Source organism: Leuresthes tenuis, unplaced genomic scaffold, assembly GCF_036924035.1.
Source record: "Leuresthes tenuis unplaced genomic scaffold, fLeuTen1.0.hap1 SCAF_7, whole genome shotgun sequence".
NCBI lineage: Eukaryota > Metazoa > Chordata > Actinopteri > Atheriniformes > Atherinopsidae > Leuresthes > Leuresthes tenuis.
This window is the reverse complement of record NW_027325361.1, coordinates 25,242,854-25,257,327: the sequence shown is the minus strand read 5'-3', so window position 1 is coordinate 25,257,327 and position 14,474 is coordinate 25,242,854. Positions and strand designations below refer to the sequence as shown.

General features: G+C 38.8%; 2 protein-coding genes across 2 annotated transcripts in view; both read right to left on the bottom strand.

Moving 5' to 3' along the window:
- Nucleotides 1–14,474, bottom strand: part of dtymk (deoxythymidylate kinase (thymidylate kinase)) — a 284,610-nt gene that overhangs the window by 34,226 nt on the left and 235,910 nt on the right. The window lies entirely within an intron of this gene.
- sox14 (SRY-box transcription factor 14) lies at nucleotides 12,672–13,946 on the bottom strand. Its single transcript, XM_072390137.1, has one exon. It carries the CDS (start codon nucleotides 13,484–13,486, stop codon nucleotides 12,770–12,772), a length of 717 nt encoding a protein of 238 aa, XP_072246238.1. The 5' UTR covers nucleotides 13,487–13,946; the 3' UTR covers nucleotides 12,672–12,769.

Genomic DNA, 14,474 nt, shown 5'->3' with positions numbered 1-14,474 from the left:
TGTCCGACAGTATGATGCGAGAAAACGTACAAGACATTCTGCAGTTTCTAACTTTCTCTTAGGGAGCTCATCAAACTTCTGAGTATAGCCAAATTTACTGCATTGATGTTTTAAGTTACTTGACTGGTGATTTCGTCAGATGACGCTGTGTTTATGAAATAAAAAGGATTTTATTATTCACACATAATCTTAATGGGCCGCAATCACAATTGCAATGTGTTAAACTGTCAGATTAAAGAAAATGGAAAAATCTGTAAATGAGAGTAGCTTTATTGAACCGTCGACTGTATTAACAAACATTTATTTATAAAATAAGAAACATTTACTGATTTCACAGAAAGATGCAAAAAGATGGAACTTCGGCCCATTCAAATCAAGTTGAGTGTATATGCGCACAGGTGATTCGATCCCCCAACCACTTTATCTGGAAGCTTGGTTTCATCAATTTCAGTTGGACTAACATGTTTATATGTGTTTTAAGTCTGGTTTTGGTCTGACTAACTCAATAATTAGTTTTTTTCTGAGTGTAATGAAAACTTGCTTAGTGAGGAAGTGTAATGTTCTCACAACAACCTGAGTGTTAGAAACAGCATCGATATTATTGTGTCACTGTTTTTTCTTCTGCAAACATTTTCTTAATTTTATAAATGTATTCAACTATTTAATTATATAGTTCATGTGTGTATTATTAATTCTGTGATATATAGATATAACTCATCTATAAATATATATATGTAGTGTATATATATTTATAAATGAGATCGTGATTGATGATTTCAACATGAATTGCCCAATTTGCCTTATATAAGTGGATGTGAGCAGTTACAGTGACAGAAGAACCATCAGTGAATTTGTGGTTAAAGATTTTGCTGTTGTGATATGATAATGATCTGCAAAACACACCAGTGACACAACTAAGATACTATGAGCCTCATTAAAATCAGTGATTCTCTATGTTATTGTAGTAAAGAACTATAACTGGGTTCAACAGACACAATGTCTGAGCCAAACTTTTACTGTCCTTGACCTATTTTTTTTTAAGTGCCAATTCCAATGAAACCTATTCTGTTTCATCTGAGTTGGTATAACTTAAAGCACAATTACCTCAATGAACTGTAGTGGGAGCATACTTCATGAGGCATGAATTTTTAGACCCTGGTGGACAAAGCACCCAGAGTAAATCTTAGATCAAACATTTTGAAAAGTTGGATCTCAACTTCAATAGCTGCCGTCAAAGAGGCTGCAGGTAGGAAAAGGAAAGGAAGACTGTCTCGCTGAAATCCTATTGAGCTATTTTCAGTGTGGGTTCCAAAAAAGCGAGAGAAAAGAGTGCACTGGTAAAGGTCAGCGTGAACCCAGATCAGAGAACCTGAAACATGGCACGGAGATAAAGGGCCCGGTGAGAAATATCAATTACACCTTGACATTTTCCAGAGAGACAAAAGAGGTGCATATAATACCCCACGATGGTGTGGAGCAGTGGCCACTGCAGCCTCCTCAGAATTCACCAACAATGTGGGTTCCACACTGTGGAATCAGATAATTACTGTTTTTAAAAATGTTTTATTAAAAAAAGTTAATATCTTGAAACACATTTTCTCAATTGTCATACAATATAATGTGTGTTTAAGAAAAGATCACAGTGTCATGGTATAAATTAATTTTTGGCTTAATCCTAAAATGCTGCCTCTAACCTATATGTGACTTCAGAAGACACACTCCATTACATCCAGAAAGCCTGTTCGCAGGAGGTCAGCAGCTGGCCCTTGAAGTCCTGTGTGTTGTTCGTTGGAGTCTGTGAATTTGACTTCTGGTAGGTCAACATGCTTGCTTATTTTGGAGGTATTTACTTGACTCTACTTATAACTGCTGTAATGAACAATAAATGCCAAATCACAGGCCTAGGTTGTGTTGTTTCTGTTTGTCTGAGGCAAAAGAGCAGTTGAAATAGTTGGAACTACTTTACATTTACCTGTCGCTTTTAGAAAAAATTAAAACTAACTATTATAACTGTGACAGCAGTAAGTACATTACCTGACAAAACCAGACTCCCAGAGTTATGCAGGGCTACAGTAATTATTTATTTTACTTTATTCACTCTAACATGTGATGATAAGCCCTATTTGATAAGGTACTGTACAACACAAACAGTACAAATTCATGGTCAGCATGACTCTTGTACTTTGAATGCTCTAACATAACGATTTAGAACTTTTTCTTTATGATTTCTCATATAGTAAAAAAAAGATATAGCTCATAAAGTAAAATTAGAATAGCATCTTGTATGAAGCTCGATATCATGTCATGTACTGGGAGGCACCTGAATTTTACATTATTCAACAATGTGATAAATCTGGCTTCTGTACAAGGCTGATATCTTATACATCTGCTGCTCTGCACTTCCTCAAATATTTGCAGGCATAATTAGTTGACATAATCAACCCTGTACGCCTTTGTGGTGATAACAGTGTTGTACAGTGCATATCGTTTTTCTATTGCCATCAACTGAATTGAGACTGAAGGGGGTGCCTCTCATTCACTCTCATTCAGTTTTGTGTCAAGGTAAATCCCCACAGCACACCAAAATATTTCTGTTTTCTGTAATTATGTAATATGTAGTAAACAATATAAATGGGATGTCACTTCCATCCTGAAACATTGGAGGACTTTAAAACAGCAATCATGATTACAAAGCTGTGATCACTGCTGTAAGTCACACGAGGCCAGTGTTTTGTTTTCCATGAAATATCATAGCTGCTCAGGTCAGGCCAAGATTGTGAGTATTCAGCGATACTTACCAGCCTATAGACAAGCACAAGGTACCACATAAGAACACATACAGTACATTGACAAGTACATGTACATGTACATGATACATTATTAGCAGTTTGAAGGGCTCTTCCATTTAGTTGACAATGATGTTTAAAATACAGCGACAGTGTAATAGAATTGTCTGACTTCCAGATGTTACCATTTATCAAACACAGTTGGACAATTTCAACCTGCAACTTGCAGCTTGAGAAAAAGAAAGCCACACCTCCTGGAAATTCTCTTTATTTGTCATCTTTTAATGTTAAGAAAATATATTTTAAAAAACACATCAGTAGTGATTTTATTTAGTGTATCTTTTTTGGGGGGGACTAGGGCTCAGAATATATGGTATCAAAAAGTCTTCATTAGAGTTCTTTTGCACTGGATAAGTTGACATTATACAACTGTTGTACAATGATATGGTAAAAAGAAGGTTACCCACATGGGGAGTTTTTAACTGTATAGTGTATAAAGAATTTGGAGATTTGAAGGGGTTTGTCACCAAAAAATGTGTGAATATGCAAGGCAATATGGCCTCCTGACAGCCTCTCGGGAGGCTATATTTCATTGGTCTGATTTCTTAACAATGCACTTCTTGACTGTTGTGACAGCAAAAATGACTTCTTGCCAAAATATTCTGACAACTTGTCCAAACTGCTTTCCCAGCAATACACCTTCAATTTCTGAATTAGACCGGATGTTGTCAAGAAAAAGCAAGAAACAGATGCAAATGCAGTGATGCTTTTATTAAAGCTGGATGACATAAATAATGAAAAAGTTGAGATGATTTACACAAAATTAGGATGGTAGTATAACCATACCAAAATGTCTGTTCAATCCCAAAATTACATACCTTAAGACTTCATCTCCTCTCTTGAAGATATGTATTGATCCTGTTAAGCCAGTTTAGTACCATGGATCCATCAGTCTGGATGCATTCATTCATCATCATTTGATGGAACATGGTTGCGGTGGTACTGTCGCACAAAAAAACAAAATGTGCTTTCCTAATGTCAGCCCAAAATCTCCAAGAAGCTTCTACAGTTCAGTCCTACTAGGCTAGTAGTTTAATCTTGTACATCTTTGGGCTCAGAAGCATATTTTTGAGACCTTCGCACATATCTACTAGAAACCCATCTTGGCATTGGCATATAGCCAATACTACAGCATACAGTATGAATATTTTGTAGGCCAGCATTCCTCAGCCCTGGTCTTCAGGGAGCCACCGCCCTGCAAACTTTGGATTATTCTCTGCTTTAACACATGTGGTTCAAATTAATGGGTAATTAACAGGCTCGTGCAGATTCTGAGGACAAGCTGTTGAGGAGAGCCATGAGGAACACTACTACATTCACACTGCAGTGTTGACATACTTCCTTAGCCAGCTATGTCACAAACAAGATTACATTTAAACAAATAAAGGGCACTACAGTGTAATATAATTTTGTCAAGCCTTCTGTAAGCACAATAAAGTATTTAGTTTTCATACATTTAGCATTTCTTCACATATATTGAACATTCAGGCCAAATAATTATCTTACCTGTCATGGAGTCGTGGTTTCAAACTGCGATGATAGAGTAGTGGCAACAGTGACCGATTTTGTAACATAGGATTGGATTTGGTAGAGAGCTAACCACTTGCAGCTAGCTTACCTTAGTTCCTGAAAAGCTATTCATTTGATAGGCTTAGAGTTGAAGAGTTTCCACCGTGGAATACTATTTAAGCATTGACATTAGTTGTCATACACAAGCAACAAAATGAGAAAACAGCCAACCCTGGTGCGTTAGAGGAAGAGAGACTCACCATTTTTTGCAGAGTATGCATTTAGGCTATTGGCACAGGAAGTGTCTCTTTAGTGAAAATGACACAAACTTTAGTCCCTTCTTTTAACGCTTGATTTCTGAGGTGGGATCAACAATACCGCTGGAAATGCTAAGATGTACAGGAAACAGCTTACAACAAAGAGCTCAACACATGGTCAGTCTTTCCTGAATATATGTGGGCCGATCCCTTCAAGTATTATGTCTTGGTTTGTTCATCTGTCAAAGATAGACTATGCATATTTTGCTAAACAGCATACCACCCTTACAATATTAACCCAGCCTACTAAAAGAGATTATAAAAGGCTAGCTAATGAATTACAGTCCATTTTTATGGGGTTCTAACAAAATGGTGGTGTGTTACATGTTGAGAGTGAGCTGTAATCCAATGCACCAGATAGTACTTTTCACACAAAACCATCTCAGACCTTGCGCATATGAACACTGATAATCTGATAAACACAAATTTCTCTATATGTTTGTGCCTTTTGTCTACATGTGAACGCAGTTTTGGGTACTGAAACCAAACTTTTTGGTAAATGCCTCACAGGATGAAGATTTGTGACTCAAACTGTGATGTTTATGGAGAACTGGAGTTTTTGGCTTGTCTCATGATGACACTGTGCACCATAATCTCCTCTTTGTTGACATGGCAGCAGGAGATGCTGGCAAGATACTGCCAGAGCCATCCTTGTTAATAGCTCTTTTTACATGTTTGGACATAGATGTACTGTTACTCTTCAACTCTGCTGGAGAACCGAGACATCTTGAATGCATTACTTCTACATAATCCAACACAAAACCAGCCACCAAAATACACGTTTTTTGATAAGGCTCTATCAGACCTCTAGTTGGTGAAACAACTTTGTAAATAAAGTGGTTGTATGAGGCTGCTTTGATTGCATATTGAGGAGAAGACAACTATGATCAGATCACAAGTCTGTGCTGTCAGAAAAGTTGCACTTTAACCTTGTATCAGGTGAGGGGAGATAACATATGACACCAAATGCCTTTGTATGGTCAATAAAAGTGGTTTAAACAAAAAGTAAAATGTTACTACTTGTACCCTATGTATATGAAGTTAGCTGTATAACGTGTTGTTCTGGTTGTGTTTTACATTTCTATATAGATTGAAATTTTCTTTGTAAATGGTGCTGAGTTTTTTTTGAGAGGGGGCCTCTAAAATTGTGCCATTGCCGTGTTTTCCAGTTTAATTTTGCTTTGTCTATATGGAACCAAAACTTACTTGATAATGTATAGGTTCCACATCCATCGATGTTCTTCATGATGATGTTCAACTGCTTCGCGTAACTCCATGTTGGAGTCATTCACCTGCAACAGATTGCTACATAATACTGTTTCACACCATTCATATTGAATGGTTAGGGATGGGAATTAAAAGCACATGGTTAGGTTTAGAAAAAATATATGGAATCAATCGCTTGCATTGCTGCTGAGACAATGTCACGTGAACATCCCCAAGCACAAAACAGATGCCTATACAGAATTTGCCATCTCACAATTTTCAACCTCAATTTGTGACACCACTAAGGTTTGGTCATGTGAACAAATGGATAATAACAGCAATAAAATACTTCAGAAGTTGTCAAATTTTTCGCAGCATTTTCCCTTCTGCATATTCTGCTGCATGTGTGCCCATTTAGAGTTTTACAATTGTTTTTGGATTATTTTGTCAAACAAGTAGCTGAAACTTGGATTAAATAACTTTTTTAATCTAGAAATAAAAGATAGACTACTTGACTATCCCTTATCCCTTCAAGAAATAGAGATTAATTTTAAAGGTAATCATAAGTGTGAAAATTGCTCTTATCTTTTCACCATAGCTTTGACTGCTAACGGGCCGTCTGGCTCTGAAATCTTCCCAGTAATAAATATTCATATACCTTTCAGGGTCTTTGTTATTTTTGATTGCCTTCCATCAGTCTGATCTGTTGTGGTGTGAGAAACACAAATAGTGAAAATAAATGCATAAAAAAAGAACTATAAATATAAATAATAAAGACAATGAGTGAAGGGGGGAAATTTGGAACATCAAAGGCTCCTCTATCTTTGAAGCATGTAAACAGTGCGTGCCTTCAGTGAGTGGAAGAGCCCTTTTTAATGATTCCATGGAAGATTGCCACATCGACAAGCATCCTGTAATAAATGAAATTAACAAACATTTCTGTAGGGTCTTTTCAAAGGGAAAGAGAGCCCAATGTTTTTTTTCAGATAAGTGGTCTTTACATCCCCTGCTCCTTCCTGATTAGTCTAATCCAGTGAGAAGTGCGTGCAGGGTTTTGATTGAGTCAGCCGTCGAGGACCCCGGGGGGAACCCTCCTGATAAGTGCCTTTACCTTTCACCTCTAGAACCCCACGCACGTCGTTTCGCCATATCCCACTCCCTCTAATCTCATTTGGCCCAGGAAGACATGCTTAGGCACAAGAAGCTACGATTAGCATCCTCTTTACCAAGGGATTCCATTGGCTCTGACTGCCAGCGCCCTCAACCTAGGCCGCTGAAGGCACTAAATCAGCCAGGTAGCTGTGTGTGTGTGTGTGTGTGTGTGTGTGTGTGTGTGTGTGTCTCGATCCCACATTCAAAAGCATGTCTTTGACAGCCTGATATCAGAAGCTGACTTCACTAAATTAATCTTCACCAGACAGTGGAAGAACTCAAAATGTTCTCCATTATTTTATCACATGGATGCAAAAGAAGAGCTGCAAGCAGGCTTTTAGAAATATTATGGTTGAAAAATTAGAACTGACCATTAACAATGTCTAACAACTAACATTATTAGGTCTTTAAGAAAAAAATAAAAATCAAGAGATTTCACATATTTTTACTGATATAAATGTCCAGATTATGCACCTATTATTTGGATTAGTGGGGAAAACAAACCTCTCTCATGAGTCTCTAAAGTGCCCAAAGAGGTGAATACACCCTGCAATAAGATACATGCCAAGCAACTCAAAGATTACACTAATACCAGCTGCTGTGGCTAAACTTTGCAAACACATTCAACATTCAGCCCATTTAATTTCAACAGGGATTGTTATGTGGCATGACATCATGGTATTTTTCCAAAAGGGTATTTATGTCGAGATATTTTACAAGATTGTTTTTCTTAAGAAGTAAGCCCTGGTTAAAGAAGGGAGTCTCAGGTCCTTACGCTGTGAGGAGGGCTAGTGGCTACAGAGTCTCGACTGTTAACAGCAGTGTGTGGAGCTCTCCGCAGCTTCAACAATGGATCCAACCATCTAACATCACACAAAATCCAAAATGTGTCGAGTTGCTTTGTGAAAGATGTTAAATAAAACATATTCATTTGGAGAAACACGTCTTTATTTATGAAAGCACAGATAAATTAATCATTTTTTTATGTGGAGCATATAAAGATTTTTTTAAAGTCTTTTCAACAGGAAAAAAAATCAAGCTTTGCTGACTGTAGACTGCTTTAGAATTGAAAACAAAAATCAAACCAATTGCTGGACACAAATATAAAAATGCCGATCAGGAGTGTAAAACTCGAGGAAGTTATTTTGAACACCTCTTAGACAATCTGAGCATTTAGTAGTTTATTTTTTCATCACTCACATGCGAATACAAAGAGTCTTGTGCATGATGATGCGAAAAAGCACAGAATAAACGGCTCAAAAAGTTTATGAAAAATTCAGAGAGCACAGACACTCACAATAATTCAGAAGTATCATATGAAGCATTTATGACGTTGCACTGTAAATGATGAAACATGTAATAATAATAATAATAATAATAATAATAATAATAATAATAATAATAATAATAATAATAAAAATGCTAACAATATGCATGAGGAATCAAGCAGACTGATAAGTGGCCTCAGGAGTGTGTCATGAGAAACTACTGAATCAGCAGCTGCTGCCCCCCAAACACTGTGAATCTAATACATTTAAAAAAGGAAGAGAAGGAAATCAGGCTGCATAATGAGGCATAGAATGAAAAAGAAAAAAGAGATGTGGTTAGAACTGTGGTCCCCAGCCCGGGGATCAGGATCACTTCAAGGGGTCATCAAATAAATCAGAGAGGTTGCAAGACACAAAGATAAGGAGGAGGAACGTTCCAGGGTCCAGAAAGGCAAAATTAGATTTATTTCTTCAGATTTTTTTTCTTATAATCTGATTCTGGAGATCAATTTACCTCTTTGTGGCTCTCATTCATCGACACGTGCAGCATGTAATGGAAACTATTACAGTAGACACTGCTACATTTGAATAGGTAAGAAGACTGACAGATTAGAGCCACTGACATGAGTAATCGGAAGGCATTTCTCAGCACTTTTTCCAATATAATTAAAAAGTATAATAGGTAAAAATATATATATATCAGTTGTAGCTCAGGTCATAAAAACATCTTGTAACTGAGGAGTTTTTATTATTGTTCTCTTATCTAACAGTTGGCTCCAATTGTGAGCCTGTCTGCTCAAATAAAGACGTACTGAATAATCAGAGGCACGTTTTTTTTAACATTTTCTCAATTAAAACATCCAGGAAAATTATTCAGCAATGCAACACTGATCCAAAATGTAATGTATACATTCTGAAAACTGTTGGAGAAACAGCCCTGTAAAATATGAGCTGACTCTCAGAGGAGTAGGCCGCTGATCCAACAACAGTTAACGCAGAAAGCGGAACGTGAACTGTCCGGTGCAGACTGTGAACCTCCGACGGTCAGCATCTCACGCTCTCCAGAGAATTAACATCTAGACCACGTGCACGCGTGTGTGCAGACCTGCACCTGTGTGTGTCCGATAAATAACAATAATAATTAAAAGGTCCACACTTTTTTTTTTAAACCAGTCGGGGGGAATAAAGTCTTGGTTTAATTCACTTTTCCAACTGGCACGAGACATTAAACGACCGTGGCAGGATTCCTTTTCTCTCAGCTCACCCACTCCCCAACACCCCCCATCTTCTTCTTTTTCTTCTTTTTTTTATCAGCTCGTTCACCATTTCATTTCTTTCAAATGAGAATTCAGGAACCCCCAAATTCAAGCCCCCGTGTCTTCAAACAAGCACAACTGTACGGTTTTTACTTCTTCTCCCGTCATAAAAATGCTATCCCAGATTCAATTTTAGATAGAGCAGGATTTAGCCAGTGATTATGACTTATTCAAATGTATCTATTTATTTACTCTATTTTGATATTCTGAAATTAGATCAGTTGTAAACCCCTTTTGTTGTCGCAAATCTGGTGCTGATAGAAAAATACACAAAAGGAATGTAACTTAGATATATGTGACATACTGCCATCATCAGCATTAACATTTGACTCTTTTTTGGTTTACATACCCTTTATATACCTTTTCAAATTATTTTCATTTTTATTTTGTATTTCTTTAGAAAACCAGCTCGCCTAAATACAAACCCACTTTTCAAACTCCATTTTCAGCTGATGGTTTCAGGGTGACATTAAAACACAATCATCTAAATGACTTTTAATTAAACAACCCCTCTCCTCCCCATCCCACTTTTGTTTCATCTCTTTCACTTCTTCTCTTTTCCTCCAGACTTCAGTGAATGGAATGATAAAAAGAAGAAGTCAAAGCGCCTGCTTTTACTCCGTGTTTCCCCTCCTCGTTGACTTTTATCGCTAAATGAAGCATATAAATGACCTGAAAGCGCTGGCTGTCGCGTTAAATTAAATAAAATAAAGAACAATTATCCTCTCCACCCCCCCCCCCCCCCTCCCCCCCTCTGATCTCGCGCTGAAAAGGAGTCCTGGAGAGATAAGGCAGATTGAATTCTCTCTGTTGTGCTCCAATAAAAACGTCATGGGGGGAAGAGAGAGATTTAAACACACACCCTTTCCCCTATAATTCAAAATAATAATTTCCCTCCCATTATACCTCTCAGATGCCGTTTATCCTTATTTATTTCAGGGCGTCTTTAACCGCAGTCAATTTCCGTGACTAAGTTGGATAATTACAGGTAGCGAGCGAAAAAACTTGAAGTCAAAGTGATTTCAAACAACACCACGTTATGTGTAAGTGATGAAATATATGACACCGAAATCCGCAGCTGCGGTCCTGAAAGTAATTAGAATTGTCTAATTTTAAAGTTGAATTAGGACCCTTTAGGGGTTTGATGTAAAAAAAAAATTTAAAAACTTCCCAGTCGGTTCAGTGAAGTATCGCCACTAATTTCCAGCTCCAGATAAGCCTGTCATAGAAATCTGCCCCCACCGCCTCCCTCCTGCCCTCCCCTGGACTGGATTACACCTTGGGCAGCAGGGCAGAATGTTAACTTCGCTCCACACATGTTCTTGGCAGATAAGTAAACAATTTGGGTTTATTTATTTATCTCTTAATTAATGCTCAACCGTTAATATGAGCCATTTACACGCCCAAACGCCCGGGCCATGCGCTCTGCCCGCAAATCCATCTACCTCCACTAACAAGAGAAGAAGAAAACAAATTACGTCGAACTGCTGCTTTCGAATTCTCCTTGTTGTTCATCCTCTGCTGTCAAAACGAGTCGATTATGTTCCGCTCAAAGGTTTGCGCAGGTTTAAACACGTGTGTTTGCGTGGTTTGATATAATGGGGTGTAGCGGGGTTTTTTGTTTGTTTGATTTTTACTGCAGCACGCGGAGATATATTTTTAGCAGCATTTTCAGCCAAGCTTGGGCTGCAGAAAGTTGGACCGCAAAAGAAAAAGTCACATTGAGTTTGTTCCATTAGTTAAAGCTATAATTAAGCAGCTCCTTAAAGTGATTAAGCAGTCAGACAAGTCGGACGGGGCGGAATGCCTCCGGGGAGGCCTCTGTTGAACTGTCAAACATAAAAAAAAACCGGTTCATCCCAAAGTCACAAAAGCACCTTCACTGCGCTGCGCCCCTGAACAAGCCTCAACCCTGCGACTGTAGTCATGTTAATAATTATCATAATAACAGCGGGAACCGAAAATAAAAAAGGAGAGACAGAAGTGCGGATGTAATTAAGCCTCGTTGAGAAAATGATCAAAGAAAAGCTTGACAGCTTTAAAAAGAGAGAGCATCGATTTGGAAAAAAGGAGGATTGATTTGGATGGGATTGCTCTAATTCAGATCTGTACGGGCTATCAACTGTATTGATCATATTTGCTTTACAAACGCACAAAACTTTTCAGAAAAAAACACACTCACACACACCCTCAACATTATTATAATTTAGTGACTGTTTAAAACTTTGCCTTCTTTTTGACAGTTTAAACGCATCGCTGCATATTTGTTGTGTCAATGACCTACAAATACAGGAAATTGTTCTGGTTGAAGACAGATTGTCTTTATTCAAAACGTCTTTGCTCGGCACCTGAACAAAGAGCAGGAGGTATCAACCTTCCAGATACATGATCCTTTCCATAACATGACAGCTTTTAAATGACCATCTCAGATAGAAAATACACATAGAACTCCTTGAATTCAAATAGAAGTTATCCTCAAAATCAAATGAAAGGGGGGGAAAGGGAACTCAGATGAAAGTATGACTGTATTAGCACTGAACCACAGGAAAAATGCAAAATGAAACATCAGGATGATTTTTTATCCTCCCTTTGTCATCTTAAATAGACCGTCTACTTTTATGTTCCACATTCTTTTTTTTTTTGTCATAAATAAAAAAAACAGTATATCCCGTGTATAAGCAGCCTGTACGTCCTGATTATGACCTTATATCCAGAATATCATCATATAATTGCCAAAACGCGGACTATTTAGGCCTATACAGGTATTGTGAACGCTAATTGTGCAAGCCAATTTTTTTTCCAAATAAAAAGCAGACTATCAATAATCAACACAAATCATCATATCAGCATTGAAATGTACATAATAAATAAGGTTAAAGGCCTCCCTTTTTCTGGTTGCCATAAACGTTATACAATTTACATTTCTTACAGTTCACTCTGTTACACCAAACTCCAGCTCCTCTCTGCTCAGCCAGGAACTTGTTGGATTTCTGGAAAAGTTTCTTAGTTTTTCTTTTCTTTTTTCTTTTTTTTTCATAACAAGTCCAAGGCAGATAACACTGTTCGTACCATTTTATTAGGGCGCGCTGTCCATAACATATTTACATGCATGTCAGTATTCAAGTGAGTTAAAAAGTGGAAGAGAGTCTTGAGGGTTACATGGCAGTGGCGTGTGCGGATGAATATGGGTCTATCCCAGTCTTGGTCATACCTGGAAAAAGTATGTAGGCCACCGGGGGCTGTAAACTTGACGTTGACCAGGCTGTGCAGTTGCACGGGACGACGTAGCCCGGGTTTGTGGGCGACGGGTGGGTGTGGGTGTGCTGACTGGGGCACCCAAGGGTGCCGAATGCGCCGTTCTGGTATCCCAACGAGGAGGCATAGGGCAAAGTGCTGGTGCTCAACGCGTGGGGCATCTCTGTCATCTTCTGGATGGCGCTGGAGCTGAACTGACTCGGGTCGAGGAAGGAGTACGGGGCGGACGTCGGCGGCAGAAACGCCCTGGCTTTCTCTGAGGAGCCTAAGAGAGAGTCCGCGGCCGACACTGGAAGTCCCTTTAAGTGATCGGTGTCCCCGAGGTAAGGCAAAGGAAAAACGTACCGGTCCTTCTTGAGCAGGTTTTTGGGTTTGCGCCTCGGTCTGTACTTGTAGTCGGGGTGCTCCTTCATGTGTTGTGCCCGTAGCCTCTTGGCCTCGTCGATGTAAGGTCTCTTCTCAGACTCTGAAAGCAGCTTCCACTCGGCGCCCAGTCTTTTGCTGATCTCCGAGTTGTGCATTTTGGGGTTCTCCTGAGCCATTTTCCTCCTCTGGCCCCGGGACCAGACCATGAACGCGTTCATGGGTCTCTTGATATGATCTGCAGGCTTTGACATCTTAAAACTAGACTTTTATCCACAACGTTTATGGCAAGGGCAAGTTCTTATCTGAAAGAAGGGAAAGTGATCACCTGTTTAAATGCCAGATACCGGTCATGCCACGTCTGGGATGTTCGGCGTTTGCAAAACAGCAAAAAGGAAAAGAGAGGCGGAAAGAAAAAAATAAAAATCCAGCGCCCGGTTCGGTTCTTCCCGAGTTAAAATACTGATTTGCGTTCGCTGAAGTCCGCTTGCAACTCTTGTATCAGACCCGCGGCAAAAAAATACACATGCAAGATGCACACACGTAAAAAGAATCCACAAAGGTGAAAGCAATGTTCCGCATTCAGTTTGCACGAGTCATAAAAGTGTCCTGTGTTATTTTTTTTCTGTCACTGCTTCTCTCTCTGAGGTTTGTCGTCAAGCACCTGGCTTGGAAATGAGCGGAAGAGCGTGAATACGAGCCAAAAGCGGTGAAGTTCAAAGGCTGGGCTGGTTTGGTTTCTGCACGCAATCTGACATAATCTGCAGGGCGTTTACTCACCAACCTGAGCGCCCAATCAGCACGGAGACCGGCCATTCTAATACCTTCACGAAAAAAATATAGGCTATGTACATTACAACATAAACAAAGGCAGGGTGGGAGTAAAAGACAAAAAGAAAAAGTAAATGGTGTATGTGTATACGTGTGCGCGCGCGTGTTTTTGTGTGGGGGTGATACTCGGGATTCCTCCCCAGATCCAGTTAATGTAATGAATCACAATAAACGTAGACCTTCAACCTATTACAAAGAGGTTTTAAAGAGGATTTCAGCTGCAGCGTAGGCTGCTGTCCCCAGAAATACATACGAATGTGGTCCAGAACGGAGCTGAGTCTACTTTCATTATAAATATTATCACAATTATTTTATTTTTGTGTATAATAATAACAATGACAATCATTATAATAATTCGGAAAAATGGGAATATTGGGAATAAAAAAAAATTGAAATATGCAAAAAGACCAA

What these genes read in the sequence shown, in the direction of transcription:
- sox14 (XM_072390137.1), bottom strand. Translation starts at nt 13,486, where the DNA reads ATGTCAAAGCCTGCAGATCATATCAAGAGACCCATGAACGCGTTCATG.